This window comes from Stylophora pistillata, chromosome 6 (assembly GCF_964205215.1).
Source record: "Stylophora pistillata chromosome 6, jaStyPist1.2, whole genome shotgun sequence".
Lineage (NCBI taxonomy): Eukaryota > Metazoa > Cnidaria > Anthozoa > Scleractinia > Pocilloporidae > Stylophora > Stylophora pistillata.
In genome coordinates this window covers 25,094,940-25,110,682 of record NC_142524.1, presented here as the reverse complement: position 1 = coordinate 25,110,682, position 15,743 = coordinate 25,094,940, and the positions used below count along the sequence as shown (strand labels likewise).

Sequence of the window (15,743 nt, the reverse complement as noted above, 5' to 3'; positions counted from 1 at the left end):
ATATTTTCAGTGATTTCATTTCTCATGTGGACCGATTTTGCGTTAGCGATCATTTTGACAACTTGATTCCTTAGCTTCTTATACATGGTGTTCGATAGGACATTAGTTTTTGCACGTTTCTTGAACTTAGCTCTGGTTAGGATACAATCAATGATAGAGCTACAGTGAACTCTCTCTTAACGGATACCTCTATAAGACGGACAACTGGTGTTGGTCCCGGCCGTTTCTTAGTCATTTTACTATAAACAAACTCTCTGTAAGACGGACACCTCTATAAGTCGGACAACGGACGCTTTGAAATCTTCAACGGACAGTTGTGAGGTGCTGATTGAGACCGCAAATTACGATGTAGGGAAGAAAACTTCTTAAGTTACCAAGTACCCGAGATTCCTTTTAACACCAGACGTTTAATTGACAGCTCTTATCTTGTCGGCGGAATACCTACAGTACAAGTTAAAATTAAATCAGCCATTGTCTCATTGAAAAAATAACTTGGAGATGACAAAGGAATTCGCTTCAACAACGCTGCAAGATGAAATCCTCGTATCAAAATTAAGCAGCGTTGGTAAGCGCTTTGAGGATTTTTAACTCTTGCACCTGAAACAATCCACGATCACAGATTTCTTTTCTTCCTAAGTCCATGGCCCGACCGAAGCCATGGCTTTCACCAATACATCTCGGAGCCTGGAACAGGCTACGAAAGACAGTGCAGAATATACTGTTCACTGTTTGCACTCTAGTTAACCCATTAACTATTGATTGTAATACGACAAGAGATTCAATTTTACAAATATGTTTTTGTTCCACTTTGTAGACTTCGTTCAAGAAAGTAACTTAAAACAAAGTTTAAACAGATGCGTATTCACTGTGCACAGGTTCAGCATGGTATTATCTTAAAATTCCTGGGGTCATGTTACGTCGACTCTCTATAAGCCGGACACCTCTCTGAGACGAACAGCTGAGGCCGGTCCCGATAGTGTGTGTCTTAGAGAGAGTTGACTGTATTCATCCAAGGTAGAAGCTTTTTCCGCCTTACTCTTTTCTCGACAATGGGTGCGTGCTGGTTGATTACACTATTGAAAATCAGACCATATTACGAGAAATGTTTTTCGGCGCTTACCACTCTTCGCGGGAACGTATCCGGCAAAGAGTGGCAAGACTTTGATTTCACCTCTAAAAAATGCTATCAGGCCCTGCTAAAAGATAATTCTGCTTCCCCGATTCTTCACCATTTTTGGTCCCTCGTTCTCCCTTTTGATTTCAAACTTGACAATCTTTGGAAATTGGTTCGAGATGACTCTTCTAAAAACTATAAGAATGATGTGTTATGGTAAATTGTCCTTCGAGCCGTTAAAGTCCGCGATTTCCTAAACATTGGGGCTATATATATTGATTCTGATAAATGTGCCTACTGCTCTCGAAAAGAAACAATTGATAACTGTTTTCTTAATTGTTCCCGTGCTAAAAAAGTGTGGTCTTATTTTTCTCCTGTGATGTCCTCCCTTCTTGGTAATTTCTTCTCGTCTTACATTTCTGTTTTCTTTTTTCAGTGGGCTCCAGTCAGCCCAAAAAAATGCACGACTGGCCCGTTTTTTTTATCAAAACGATCTTGTATGGCATTGGGAAGTTTTTCAATAACGATGCTACTTTTCGCAATGGAAATGAAAGTCATGAAGGTATAATCCGTTATATCCTCAATGATATTGAGAGGACAATTCTCTGTGACCACTTTCATTTGATCTCTATTTATCTGACTTTAATAATTGATAGGAAGATCCAGCACTGTGTCGATTGAATAACACTACTATCAAAATTTTCCAGTAAATGGTTGATTTAGTAACTAATTTAATAAATAGGTTAAATTTTTCATAGTAGGTTAGTTTCTTTTAGGTTCTTTTCACTAAATTATCCTTAGTTATGTCTTTCCTTAGTTAAAGGTTACATCAATGTCGGCCTTATTAGAATTATCTTTAATTTTAACTTAAAACTATCTTAGGAGATACATTTAAGATAATTCTTGTAAGTTATCTATTAGCTTTACTGTTATATTAATATTAAATTAAGATTATCCTTAGTTATATCATTATTCTTAGCTATTTACTCTTTTTTTTTGATTACTTTAAATTCAACTTAGAATTATCTTTACTTGTAGCGTAGAATTATCTTAGTTTAAATTACGACTCCCTTTAGATATGTATAAAATTTCTCTTCAGGACCTTCCTTTGGACTTTGAATACTTTATTTTGCTTACTAGTATTTAGTTAGGGCCAAGTCCATGTGCGGTCTGCACTTTTATTTTGTAATTAGTGACTTAATGAAAATAAATCCTTTTCAAAACTTAAAAACTGTCTGCAGTTAAATATAGCTATTTGGCATTACAAAACTTGCTTTTAAGTTCAAATTGAGCACTCTACTAGGATAAGTAATGTCGTGCAATTGTGCGTAGCTCACTAGTCTCTAGTTTGAGCAGTCGTGTAGACTTGAATATTCGAATCACTCTTTACTTTACAAAGATCTGGTTTAACTGCACAAAAAAAGGAAACAGATGTAAAGAAAACGAAGCGAAACGAAAAACTACAGTGAAAACATACAAGATTTGTGGACTCGAGGAATAAGTGAATATACTAGTGAGAAAACAATCGAACATCCAAAACGAATTTTTGACCTCTGCAAGTACGAGCACATGGTTTATCCCAAAATATTTAACAATTTAAATGACGAAATTGTACCAGTCCCGCGCGGACTGAACACGAGAAACAAAGTAAACAATTGTAGAACGTTTTGTAACTTACATTCCGGCCCCTAAAATCGGACGCACTAAACAAAGATTTGAAAAGAAATTTGACGCAAACAAACGTTACATGTGAAGGTGTAGTCTGATCGTCCGGGTGAGTGTAGTCCTGAGAAGGACTGTTGTCGGTGGTAGTGACTGACGTTTCGACAACCTGTGCGGAAGTCATCATCAGAGTCAAGTGAATGACTGTTGTCAGTAGAATGTTCTTATTCCAGTTCGTGTGAAATGATCGGTTGGTTTTGCCGTGGTGTTATTGGCTGTAAGACTCAAGTGACGTAAGTCGGTCGGGATTGGTCTGTTTCGATCTGTCGGTAAAGTTAGGTCCTTATTTTTCGGTCGTGTGTGATGTTTATGTCGTGAATGAGTCGTTTGTATGGAGCGAGTAGTTGTTGACATATGTTTAGGGGAGTCTGTTCTAAGTTAGTAAACCAGCTTTCCAGTGTCAGTCGTTGAAAATAGTCAGTGCTATAGGTTAGGCATTGCGCAGAGTCCCAGTCAATGTTGTGGTTAGTAAGTCGATGGTGTTCAGCAATGTGATTGCTGACATCACCTTTCCTCGTCGTCCGTCTGTGTTCAGTCAGTCTTGTTGCGAGGTTTCTGCCAGTCTCACCGATATAGTAGGCTTGGCAGTCGGAACAATTGATCTTATAAATCGTTTCCTGTCTGTTCCTCGGTTCGTCTTTGTCTTTAACGTTGGTTAGGAACTGACGTAGTGTGGTGATGGGTTTGTGGGCGACGAGGATATTGAAGGGTAGTAAGATGCGCTAGATGTTTTCAGACATGCCTTTTATGTACGGTATGGTTGCTGTATGATCAGACTACACCTTCACAAGTTACCCCCGGGTTCAAGCCATTAACTGCAAAACGTTATATCTGACAATTCTGCGGGAGAATATAAAGCTCGAATCATATCAGTTCAGTAATGTTTCATTTCATGCCTTCTGACATCTCCACCGACTCCAGGAGAACAATCTTATCAACAGGGCGATCATACAGCGATGTTCTGGTCTTCACAGTTACACTTCGCACGTACCCATCGGTGCTGTTCTTGCGTACAGTAATAATCCGACCAAGAGGCTATGAAGATCTTGGTACTCTATCATCAACCACAAGCACTATGTCATTAACGGCAAAGTTCGGTGATGGATAAGCCCATTTCTGCCTCTCCTGCAACTGCGGCAAGTACTCTTTAATCCATCTTCGCCAAAATACGTCGTCATATATTGTGCCTGGCGCAATCTTCCTCGAGAGTAGCCATCTTCTTTACTGAACACGCCAGGAGGAAGATTCGGGCCTGACCGTAACAGCAGTAAATGATTCGGGGTAAGAGCTTCAGACTCCGATAGGTCACCTGACGATTTCGTTATCGAACGCCCATTAATAACAGATTCTACCTCACACATCAGGGTGGTTAACCATTCATCATCCAGCGGCTGTTCCTTCACGAGAGCAAGGAGAGTCTTTCTGACAGTTCTAATACATCGCTCCCATATGCCACCAAAATGGGATCCTGATGGTGGATTAAACAGCCACTTGATATTCCTTTGCAAGAAGAACTCATGGATCCGACTCTCATTCCACTCAGAGATAGGTTCTCGGAGCTCCTTGTTTCCGCTAACAAAATTTGACCTGTTCTCGGACCTCATCACTTCCGGGATACCTCGCCTTGCATTGAAGCGGCGCAATGAGTTTACAAACGAATCTGTGTCCATACTCTGAGCGACTTTCAAGTGAATGGCTCTGGTACCCAAACACGTAAACAAGACACCATAACGCTTGACTTGACTTCTGGCCCTCTTTACCCAAAACGGACCAAAAGAATCAACGCCTACAAAACTGAACGGGGGTTTATCAGGTGTGACTCTGTCAGCAGGAAGATCAGCCATCTTCTGAGCTCCAGACGGAGCCTGTCTTCGTCTACAGCTAAAACAATGATTTACAACTCTTCTCATGGCGACTCTTCCTTTGATAATCCAGTAACTCTTTCTGATCAAAGAGAGCACATATTATTGACCAGAATGTCCAGAAAGCAAATGGTAATGGCTGACGATCAGATCTACAACATGATGATTCTTTGGGAGTATTATAGGGTGTCTTCGCTCTTGTTCAATTTGTGCGTGCCTCAATCTTCCCCCAACGCACAGCAGGCCATTGCCCAACTCCGGATCCAACTTGGCAATTGAGCTTGATTTCTTGACAGAACGTGCGCAGCTGGCTTGGACTGATTTCTTGGGCACAACATCTGATTGTTTATTCTGAAGATACACCAACTCTCCGCTAAAGCTTTGCCTTTGTACATACTTCAAGACTTCTATCTCAGCATAGTGCATTTCTTCTACACTGATGGGACTGGGTTTCCCAGAGATGAGTACTTTAGCTCTGGCTTCCTTCCTTCCGCGACACTCTCGCAGAAGATTAGAACGGTAGCGTAGTATCCACGCCATCAACTTCTTGAGCCTATACCAGGAGGAACAGGACTGCACCATTCTGTTTAAGAAGTCGACTTCAACTGTAGACGCTACTGAGAAGGTTTTCCTTTCTTTCTTTACTTCGGGATCATCTCCCTTTATTTCCACGGGAACGTCGGGTTGCTTAGGCCAGCTACAGTCCTCTGCTTCCAAGCGAAAGGAAGGGCCACTGGTCCAGCGGTTTTTGTGGATAAGCTCTTCAGTGGAAAGTCCTCTAGATGCATCGTCAGCAGGGTTAGAACCTGTACCAACATAGTACCACTGGTCTGCTCGCGATCTTTCATGGATTGTTGTCATTCTGTTCGCAAGGAACGTCTGGAACCTCTTTTCCTTGTTCACGATACAGCTCAACACACATGTGCTGTCGGTCCAAAAGAACCTTTCATCCACTGCCAGAGACTTACTTAAAAATGGCCGCCGTTACCGTCTGGCGCGTGCGAAGTTTAGATCAGAGGGCCTTTACGCTTTTGGGGAGGCGAAGATGGATATATCTACCGCAATTTTTTTTAGAAGACGTTGTTTTCGTGCAGATGTGAGGTCTACAGCTGAGGTGAGTGGTAGTTTTGGGTTTCATGCGGCAAGTTAGCTCTAATTTGCCGTAGCTTCCATAATGCTCTGAGGCGTAAATCCAAATAACGAACGTTTCATTCAAGGAAAGCGCATTTTTTCGTTAACTGAATTATGAATTAGAAATTTTTTGGTATGTTTCGGAAATTTTCCATTCTCGTCACTGTAGGATGAGGTGGAAATTGATAAACCGCGGAGTGAAAAGTTACCCGTAGCGTAAATTTTGTTGTTTACCAAATTAAATTAAATGCCGCGGCTCAATCCCAAGTTAGAAATTTAACGGTGAGTTACAGTACAACACTTTTGTGGGTAAATGTATTTATATGAGCTTCAACAAAGAGAGTTTATTACTCAATCTACAAGGCATGTAAATGAGAGAGAGCAAAAAGCTATGCGTCAACAGTGGTGTTCTTATACATGTGCAGCGAAATTTAAAGTATACTTATCTATATGTTTTAGATTGAATCCACCTCAAGAGAGGTGACAAACTAAATTGGGATGTCGTCTTTAACCTTAGTTAACAATGACTGAATTGCCAGCCTGTGACGACTAACACAAACATTCTCAATCATACAAGAACATAATAAATGGGAATCTTTCTATTACCTTTTCTTAACTATGATTTTTACTTACATTCTTGTACAACTTCCACATTCATCAGGGCATGTTGAGGAACTTGTGAAATTAAAGGCATCTACGTTATGGCAGTATTTTAAGTCAAGTAATGTAAACTGTTGCAAGAGACTTCTTTTCTGATGTCATGTTCACAGTGTATTTTTTTTCAATCCATAGGGACAAGATAGCTCAACAGTACAGCTATCTTGCAGTCAAACATAATCTTTGACTTGCTTATGATGAAGGTGAGCAAGTAGTAATTAAGTGTTAATTACCAGTAACAAATTTGCTCTTAAATCCGAAGCTTTTGGTGGTAAAAATGATGGACAACTATCACTTTCAAGCAACTTATTACCTTTTTAAAATGACCTGACTAAGTCATTTAAGGGAATAAAATTAGGTAAGAATGCTTTATCAAAATACTTTATAAATGTACTGTAATCATCTTCCAGGATTGTAGCAATTTCAGAGCAACTTTTTTCTTGTGAAGAGTACTTGTTACCTCATCTGAAAACCGATAGTAATTAGCATTGGGAAGCCAGTTATTCTGCATTAAGAAGAGTGCATCCCATACTTTTATATCAGACTGTAGCTGCTTAGTGGCCTTCAGAACAAGAACTTGTATTTTTTCCAGGTGGTTTTCATACCTTTTGGCGCAATATCTGGATTTGGGGTTGCGGTTTAGGTTGTGTAATTTTTCAGGCTGTATGACTTCAGGTGTTCCGCTTCGGGGCATTTTTTACCCTCCTTTTGGCCTCATCAATTGTTTCAAAACATTCTACCATTCTTTGCCTTTTCCTGGCTGCGAAATATGTTCATTGAGCTAGGTGAAGGTTGACATAATTTTTTTTTTTCAGGAATTTTCTATATTTTGTTTTAACTTTTTCTTTTCTTTACGGATTTTTTTTTTTTTGCCTGAACAGGTGAAACTTTCTTTGTCAACCCAGCCTCGGAAACCATGGACATTACTTCTCTAAAGGACTTTCCCAGTCACTCTTTACATAGAGAGTTGAATTCCTTATATATCACTGACCCTATGTTTTTGACTTCTTTTTGTGTTGGTTTGAAGATTTTTTTTCCTGAAAGCTCTTTGGCTCGACTTTTTACTTCTGTGAATGCCTCCCTCCTGCTTGCCACACAACCTGTGCTTTTTTCGAAGAGGCAACTCTCCACTGGTGTTGTTAAGAGACAGCATTTGCATTCTACTTGGTGCAGAGATTTTTTACGTTGGGCAGTTTTCTGCCAGCTTTCCACAGAATATGCATTTAGATACTGTTGCTTTTTTTTTTTTTTTATGGCGGTGACCACTTTGAAATTTGGCTATCAATGGCCTGATATTTTTTGAGAAAAAGACCTATTAATGAAATATACTTTTTTGCAATTGTGCTTTTTTTTTCTACCTGTAAGTATTTAGTGACCTTCAAAAGATTTATGGAAAGAAATACTTTTGCTCACATGTGAAAGGGGATATTCTTTGAAATGTTCCATGTAGAGCCAATATCTTTCTTCCAATTGCCAGCTTTTGTCTGCCTTTTCTGATTCATTGTCATTTCTTGAATTTTTTTTTCGGGCAAGGGACTTAGTATCCCATAAATAAACACGAGTGAATCAAACCCCAGTCAATCCCCATGTCAATTTACATTTTGTTTCTATTTCCTTTTTCACTTAATAATATATTACCTTTTTTTGTTATTTTGTACGACATGAAATTGGACAGACGCCTCCAACTGAGCCAGCAGGAAATCAGTGCAAAGTGCACATGGAAGTTATCTCTCCATCAAGATGGGGTGGGAAGGGGGAATTTGAATTTTGAATAACCTTGTTTTTCACCCTTTTTTGCTGCCAGGCCAGTTGAAAGCCCTGTTCATTTCTTACCAACAGATTTTTCATAAGACCTAAGGGTGGGGTTATAATTTTTAAACATATGGAGCACTAATACTAGCAGTTATTTCTCCCTTCCACCTCCCACCTCCTGTGGCTTAATTTTGATACATGTTGTGGGTTGATTTCGCTGTCGTGTAAAGAGAACCATGAAAGCTGTTGTATATTTGACTTCATGGGCAACAACAACCCATGCAGTGAGTCCCACAGTACATCTCTTAATTTATTTTAGCATCTTTTATTTCCTTGCGGTCACGGACGTGGAAATTTCGAAAAAAGCAACAAACAGTTTGAAGTAATACTATTACAGTATTTCAGTATCCTTACAATTACAGGAGATGAAAACATACAAAACTAGAACAGTAAATGATAATTCATTCGCTTTTTGGCCTGCGAAGCCATCAGCTTTGCTTTCCCATCGGAGATTTTTCCGGTGATCTACCTTCAGACGACTATAACCACCATATTTGATTTGCGCCTTTTTGGTCAGCGGTAAAACGTGGTATTAAAGTCTCCTTCATGTATTATGTTCGAAAAGAAGCAAAATGGCTGCTTTCGTAGTTAAAAAAGGGGTAGTCAGAATGCTATCGCCGGTGCCGAAGTTTCCATTTCAAGCAGTTATTTTTAGTGAAATGGAAGAAGGTGTTGATAAACTTTATCTTCACGTTTGGAATGAAGTGCCGAGTCGAGTTGATAACAATTTAAATACCATTAAGTTGAGAAAAGTTCCTTCTCAGCTCCTAAAAATCTCTAATCTCTTTTTTAAAGAACGAAGGGAATTCATTCCAAACTTAGATGGCTAGCATTTTTTAATGAGTATTTTTCTCATTCATTGATCAGTAACGATTGTGTGTAAATCTTACCAATTCCGATAAAAACCGATTGCGCAGCGTTATGATCACGTGACCCGACACGTGACCGTCGCCGTCGACATCGTTGCCATAAGGTAAAAGTTGGTATGAAAATCTATCGTCCCTGAAAATTTCAGCGAAATGGGCTGTATATTTATGGAGATATGGCTGTTTATTTTGTCAAGGCAATTTAATCTCCTGACCCAGGCCTTAAACTACTTGAGCTGTTCAATCTTGTGGCAACCACAGCGGCTGACAGCTCCAGGCGAGGAATAGTAACTGCCTTCTGGGGCGTTTGTCGTGACTTTCCCATCAAAAAGGCACAATGAACATTTTTAGCTTCATTGACGACTCGAAGGTACGAAACAGCACCATATCCTTCACTTGATGCATCTGCAAAAATTGTGAAGTTGGCTAGACACTATGCGGCCAATGTTCTTGGGTTTTAAATAACGTTCAAGGGCGAACAGTTCAAGTTAAGGAAGTTCCCTCAGCCAGTCTTGCCAACGCACTAAATCTTCATGTGGAATTCTGTCATCCCAGTCTAATCCTTTCCGGCACAGATCACGCAGAATTGCTTTCGCAGACAGAATCAACGGGACAATGAATCACAGAGGGTCATAAATTGAACTTATGGCAGCGAGAATACCCCTCTTCGTTGGGGGTCGGTCCTTCACGACAATTTTGAAACAGAATGTATCTCACTGGACATCCCACTGAATGCCGAGGGCAAGCCCTACAGGCAAGTTCTCGAGATCGGGCTCTTTGACGGATCCGGCTCTCTCAGACATGAAGACTGACTGAATGACATCATAGGCATTTGAAATCCATTTTGTTAAACGAAAAACTCCTCTAGCTAGCAACGGACGTAGTTGATTGACCAATCGACTTGCTTGTTGGTTATCTTCCACAGACTTCCAGCAATCGTCAACATAGAAATTTCTTTTTACTGTTTGAATGATGTCTTTGTCAAAATGTTCTGCACTGTCATCGGCAGTTTTCTGCAGTGCATACTTGGCACAACTGGGGGACGAAACACCTCCGAAAAGGTGAACCAGCATTTGAAATTCTTCTGGTTCTTTATCCGTGTCACCACCCGGTCACCAAAGGAAGCGCAGATACTTGCTATCCTCGGTTGGTACTTGTACTTGACAAAAAATCTTCTCGACGTCAGCCATAATGGCTATGGGCTGTTCTGTAAATCTTTTCAGAACTCCAGTGAGTGAGTAGGTTAAATCGGGTCCTTGCAATATCTGTTGATTGAGCGAGACATTCTGGAACTTTGCCGCACGGTCGAAGACCACCCTGACCTTGTCGGATTTTTGCGGATGAGTGACAGGATGATTAGGCAAGTACCATGCGAGCGTACCATCACGCTGATCTTCAGGAACCTTTCGTGCATGACCTTTGTTAAACATGTCATCCATAAATACAGAATACTTCCGGTGTAGTTCGGATCCTTCACCAGTCTCTTCTTCAGCAACCCAAGGCGACGTTCAGCGACCAACTTGTTGTTAGGTAGATCAGGAGGGAAGACCTTCCAAGGAAGTGCAATTTCATAATGACCATCGCGAACCTCGGCAGACTCTTCCATCATGGCAAGGGCTCTCTTATCATCTTGCGACAATCCTTTCTCGATGCTGAACTAGGAATCGTTAAATTCCATTTTACAGAAACGCGCGAACTGCTGGTCCACGAGAACATGCGACTAAGTACGGTTTGTTGTAAGGCTTGACTAACTCAGCCTACCAAGTGGGCCATTGATGGTCCATCCTAGCAGTGTTCGCACAGCATATGGGCCACCATCTTCACTTCTCTGCACTTCTTGAGGCTCAAGGGCTTTGCGCACATCGCTGCCTATGAGCAATTCGACTTCGGCATCAATACAAGGTAAATCAATATATTTTAGGTATAACCACCTTTCCACATTACTTTGAACTGCAGTGTCATCAAGTCTGACTGGGAGCTTAACTCGCGAGAGAACATCCGACAGCTCAAAAGCATTACATCCCCTCAGATCAGAAACCTCAAAATTGACCACCAGACTCTCACTATTAACATTATCACTATCCATGGTAGTTAGAGACATTTCTACCTGATGTGCCCAGACGTTCTATCAACTTGTTAGTGCAAAACGTAGTATTCGATCCTGGATATAGAAACGCGTAGGTTTGAACCATCTTCTCCTTTGCCTTAGTTCTGACATTAACTGGAACTATAGCAAGTCCTGTAGCCGACGCTCCGGCCCCAGTGGCACTACACGTTCCTTCGCATGCAACTACTTCGGTGAAACAGCTTCGTGCTCGATCATTTTGCTTCTCATTATCTATGTTGCTCGACTGAGTCTCAGATGGTGATGCAGGTTCTGTTTTGGCTGGTTTGTCATTCTTCTGATGTAAGAACGTAGAATGTTTTCGATGACCTATCTTACATCCGACTATCTGGCAGTAGCTCTGCTTGGGGCAAGACATTGCCATATGTCCTGCCACGAGACAATTATCACACAGTCCGCTACTACGCACAAAACTAATTCGCTCGTCGACTGACTTTCCTCTGAACAGCTGGCACCGTGACAGCCGATGACTCTCTTTACACAGTGGGCACTTAACATTCGACTTCTTCGGCACATTTTCGGTGTCGTCCTTAGGGGGGTCAGTGGGACTTTCTGGGGTAGTTCCATGTGTCGTGAAAGCAGAACTTTTGTGCTCCTTTGATGGTGTTCTGTGTCTTCGTTTGGAGCCAGCGCCTGCAGCAGTGTTCTTGTCTTCATTTGAATAGATGTTCCCGAACACTGGGTGATTGGCGATTCTAGCCTTAGCTTCGACAAATTCTGCAATATCTCCAATAGTAACTTCCCTTTTCAAATCCGCTGTGATGTGGTCAGCCTTTTCACGCCATCTCTGTCTGAGCCCAAATGGCAGCCTTCCAATGATCTTTTGGAGAGTGTCAGGGTTTTCGATTTTGCTCAAATATCCAATTTCTTGGAGCGAGTTCTTAAAACTTGTAAGTAGAACAGAGTACCTTTGCAAAGCAGGACCATCATCTGCCTTAATCTGAGGAGATTTTTTTACTTGATCAATGAGAGCAGTTGCTATTTTGTAGCTTTCACCATATCTATCCTTGAGGAGTGCTCTTGAAGTCTTGTAGCCTTTTGCGGGATACATTGACAAACAGCTTTGCATTAACTCCTTCACTTCCCCTGACGTATATTGGACTAGATAGTACAAACGAGAGTTCGGGCTGCTTGTCTTTGACTCTATTAAATTCTCAAAGGCTCGTACAAAGTCTGAGTACTTAACAGGGTTGCCTAAAAATACTGAGATTTTGGGCTGCGGCAACGACATCGCAAATGTTTGAAGCTGTTACTGTTTCAGTAATTCTTAAAGCTGTTGATTTTGTTGTTGTTCCAGCTTCTGAACCTCCATTGTGTGACTGACATTCTTGAGACTAAGATCTAGATGTTGTTTCCATAATTTGCTTTCAGCACTTTCACCACTACTTGTACAGGGGGAGTGTGTGTAACCTTTCTATTCACAGGCATCTGGGTTTAAAGGACTGCAATCCTTCTCTGTCTGATCAATCGCAACTTCCACAGTGTCTTTATCTTTATCTTGACATGGGGTGGAAGTCGAAAATTGAGCCACTAGGGTCAGTGTAAGATTTTCTTGATATTCAGGGACAACCACAGTGGTCCCCTTCTTAGTTTCATGTGAAGTCAGTGACTGACTTGATGGTTTTGGTGGACTTTACTCCTCGCAATGACTGTACACCTTTTCTTCTGTCTCGGCCTTAGCTAACTCGGTTTCCAGCTCGAAATTCTCTTTCTTCTGCTTCAACAACAGTTCTTGTAACTGAATATCCTGCCGTGTCCTCACTGCAGACGCTTCTACTGACAAGGCAGCTTTCTTAGCACAGGCTCTCAGCCTTGCACTTGAGGCGGTGCTTAACCGTGAGATAGTAGAGCTTACGGTGGATTTGGACTTAGGCCTTCTAGAACTCACGGCAGACTTTGAATTGACAGAACCAATATTACTGATAGAATCTTTGGGATGAAGACTAATGGCAAGATCTAATTCTTCTTGGAGCTTAAACTCAGCTGATTGTGACCACGTATAAAATGACTGAAACACGGCGGTTCCCACGCGCTTCACTGATTCAAAATATTCGATTGAATCCGGAATGGCACTTCCATCTATCAACTCAGCGTGATACTTATCATGTGCTTCGTAAAAATTTCTCATAGCTAACTCAAACTTAAGAAACTTCGCTCTAACCTAATCGACATCGTCAGAGTTCTTCATAAGCTCCATTAATTCGCGCTGTCTTCTGGTGACGACCGCCTTTGAACCAGACCGGCTACGCTTTAAGCGAAGAATTCTCTCATGAGCGGCTCCCTCAACGGGTTTCTTTCTCAACCCACGTGGGTCCATATTAATCCAGAACCGATCCAGAAGCGAAGAAACAAATTATTGATGGCACAAGATCAATCAAAGAACGGATAATTCCATTGTACAATCGACGAAATCCAAGACGATAACCAGCGAATCCAACGTAAATCTTTCAAACGTAAATGTAGACTTCAATATTCGAATCACTCTTTATTTTACAAAGATCTGGTTTAACTGTACAAAAAAGAACACAAATGTAAACAAAACGAAGCGAAACGAAAAACTACACTGAAAACATACTTACAAGATTTGTGGACTCGAGGAATAAGTGAATAAACTAGTGAGAAAACAATCGAACATCCAAAACGAGTTTTTGACCTCTGCAAGTACGAGCACATGGTTTATCCCATAATATTTAACAATTTAAAAGACGTAGTTATACCAGTCCCGCGCGGACTGAACACGAGAAACAAAGTAAACAATTGTAGAACGTTTTGTAACTGAATAGTCTGGCATGGCTTAAATGGTATCATAAATTGGAATTATTTGGGTTAACCCCATTCTAGAATCAGCACTGCACTGATGAGGCCCAGAAGGCCGAAAAAGTACTGTCTACAATTATATATATATATATATATATATATATATATATATATATATAACTAAAATAGAATAAGTGTTTGAAAAGAAAATTTGCCCTGAGCGGGATCTGAACCCACGTCCCCCTGTTACTAGTCAGGTGTGATGACCACTACACTATCAGGACAACCATGCTGGTAACACGGCAATCGAAGATGTAATTTACGTGATCGGACACGTGGTCTCCCGGGAAACTTAATTTCTAAGCTGACAGGGTAGGGGAAGCCTATAACCCCATATGAAACCCAACTAAGGATACATTAACGATACACGACCGAGACACTAGAGTGTCTACAGGACGATACTAATTTATTTCGGTTGACATTTCGGGCTTACACAACATAAAATACTTCTCCCACAAACACACAAGACAATTCTTGGTGACGTTTGAGTAAGATCTTGACCGTCTAGGAAATTTCTGCTAAAAATGTCATCACCTTATTAGCGCGCGCCGCGCTACGCATCACACGTTTATTCAAATAACTTTGAATGTAACCGTTTTTCAGGCAGTTGCCTGATGATTGCTTCTGATAGAGCATGAAACTCTGAGTAGCAATTAAATGTCTAGGACCAAACAACCCAACTCGTTGCTGATAATATTATATATATATATATATGTTGTGGGATGAAAAAGACAAGTAAACTACAAGTTCATCCCTACAAGCCTGTTTCGTGGTCGCCCACTCATCAGGGGATTTAATGAGAATAAACTTTACCATTGCTTATATACAATATAATTTGCATGATCTAACTAGTCTAATTTATGCAGCGCGAAATTGACAGTTTAGCTGTTGCGTAGGAGGGCTTTGCTTCTGTGGCGGCATGAAGACACGAGTTCATTACGTTTGTTTAGTGTTGATAGTTCGGGCCGGCAGATGATTAGGAATTTTTCTTTGAGGCAGAGGTTACATCTTTTAGTTGAGCTGTTATACGGTGGGTGCGATGAGAGAATGCGCCAGGAAATAAAGTGATCGATGTTGTTGTCTTTGAGGGTCCAGATGTGCTTGCTGAGTTCGGTAGAGTTTCTGTGTTTAGCGTGGCGAAATGATGCGGTGTGGTTTCTGTATCTTGTTCTGAAGTCATTCTCTGTGAGTCCGATGTACGTTTCTGTCGTGTTGTTGTCTTTGCGTGTAACGGAGGCTTGGTAGATTACTAATGGTTGCAGGCAGTCTCCGTCGAGCGGGCATGTGTTCTTTTGTCGGCAGTTGCATGTCTTGTTGTTATCAATGGTAGTGGCGGTGGCGGCGGTGTCATCAGACTGTATAGATGCTGTTAGGATGCGTTTGTTATGGTTGTCGATTATCTGTTTCGTGTTGTTCATGCAGCTACAGAAGCAAAGCCCTCCTACGCAACAACTAAACTGTCAATTTCGCGCTGCATAAATTAGACTAGTTAGATCATGCAAATTATATTGTATATAAGCAATGGTAAAGTTTATTCTCATTAAATCCCCTGATGAGTGGGCGACCACGAAACAGGCTTGTAGGGATGAACTTGTAGTTTACTTGTCTTTTTCCTCCCACAATATATACTTCGCTCT

At 41.0% G+C, this 15,743-nt stretch overlaps 2 protein-coding genes and 1 long non-coding RNA gene across 3 annotated transcripts; 1 reads left to right on the top strand and 2 right to left on the bottom strand.

The window, feature by feature from the left end:
* Positions 1 to 3,909: 3,909 nt before the first annotated feature.
* On the bottom strand, positions 3,910 to 4,680 carry LOC148729020 (uncharacterized). The gene has a single exon (XM_088725069.1). It carries the CDS (start codon positions 4,678 to 4,680, stop codon positions 3,910 to 3,912), a length of 771 nt encoding a protein of 256 aa, XP_088581195.1.
* Positions 4,681 to 5,678: 998 nt separating this feature from the next.
* LOC111345060 (uncharacterized) lies at positions 5,679 to 7,725 on the top strand. The gene is made up of 3 exons (XR_015988824.1): positions 5,679 to 5,812; positions 6,622 to 6,689; positions 7,368 to 7,725. It is a non-coding gene; the product is annotated as an uncharacterized LOC111345060 (long non-coding RNA).
* Positions 7,726 to 9,877: 2,152 nt separating this feature from the next.
* LOC148729019 (uncharacterized) lies at positions 9,878 to 12,520 on the bottom strand. The gene is made up of 4 exons (XM_088725068.1): positions 11,272 to 12,520; positions 10,926 to 11,033; positions 10,299 to 10,581; positions 9,878 to 10,199 (listed from the first exon to the last, which is right to left on the bottom strand). Exons 1-4 carry the CDS (start codon positions 12,518 to 12,520, stop codon positions 9,878 to 9,880), a joined length of 1,962 nt encoding a protein of 653 aa, XP_088581194.1.
* Between the last annotated feature and the right edge of the window lie 3,223 nt (positions 12,521 to 15,743).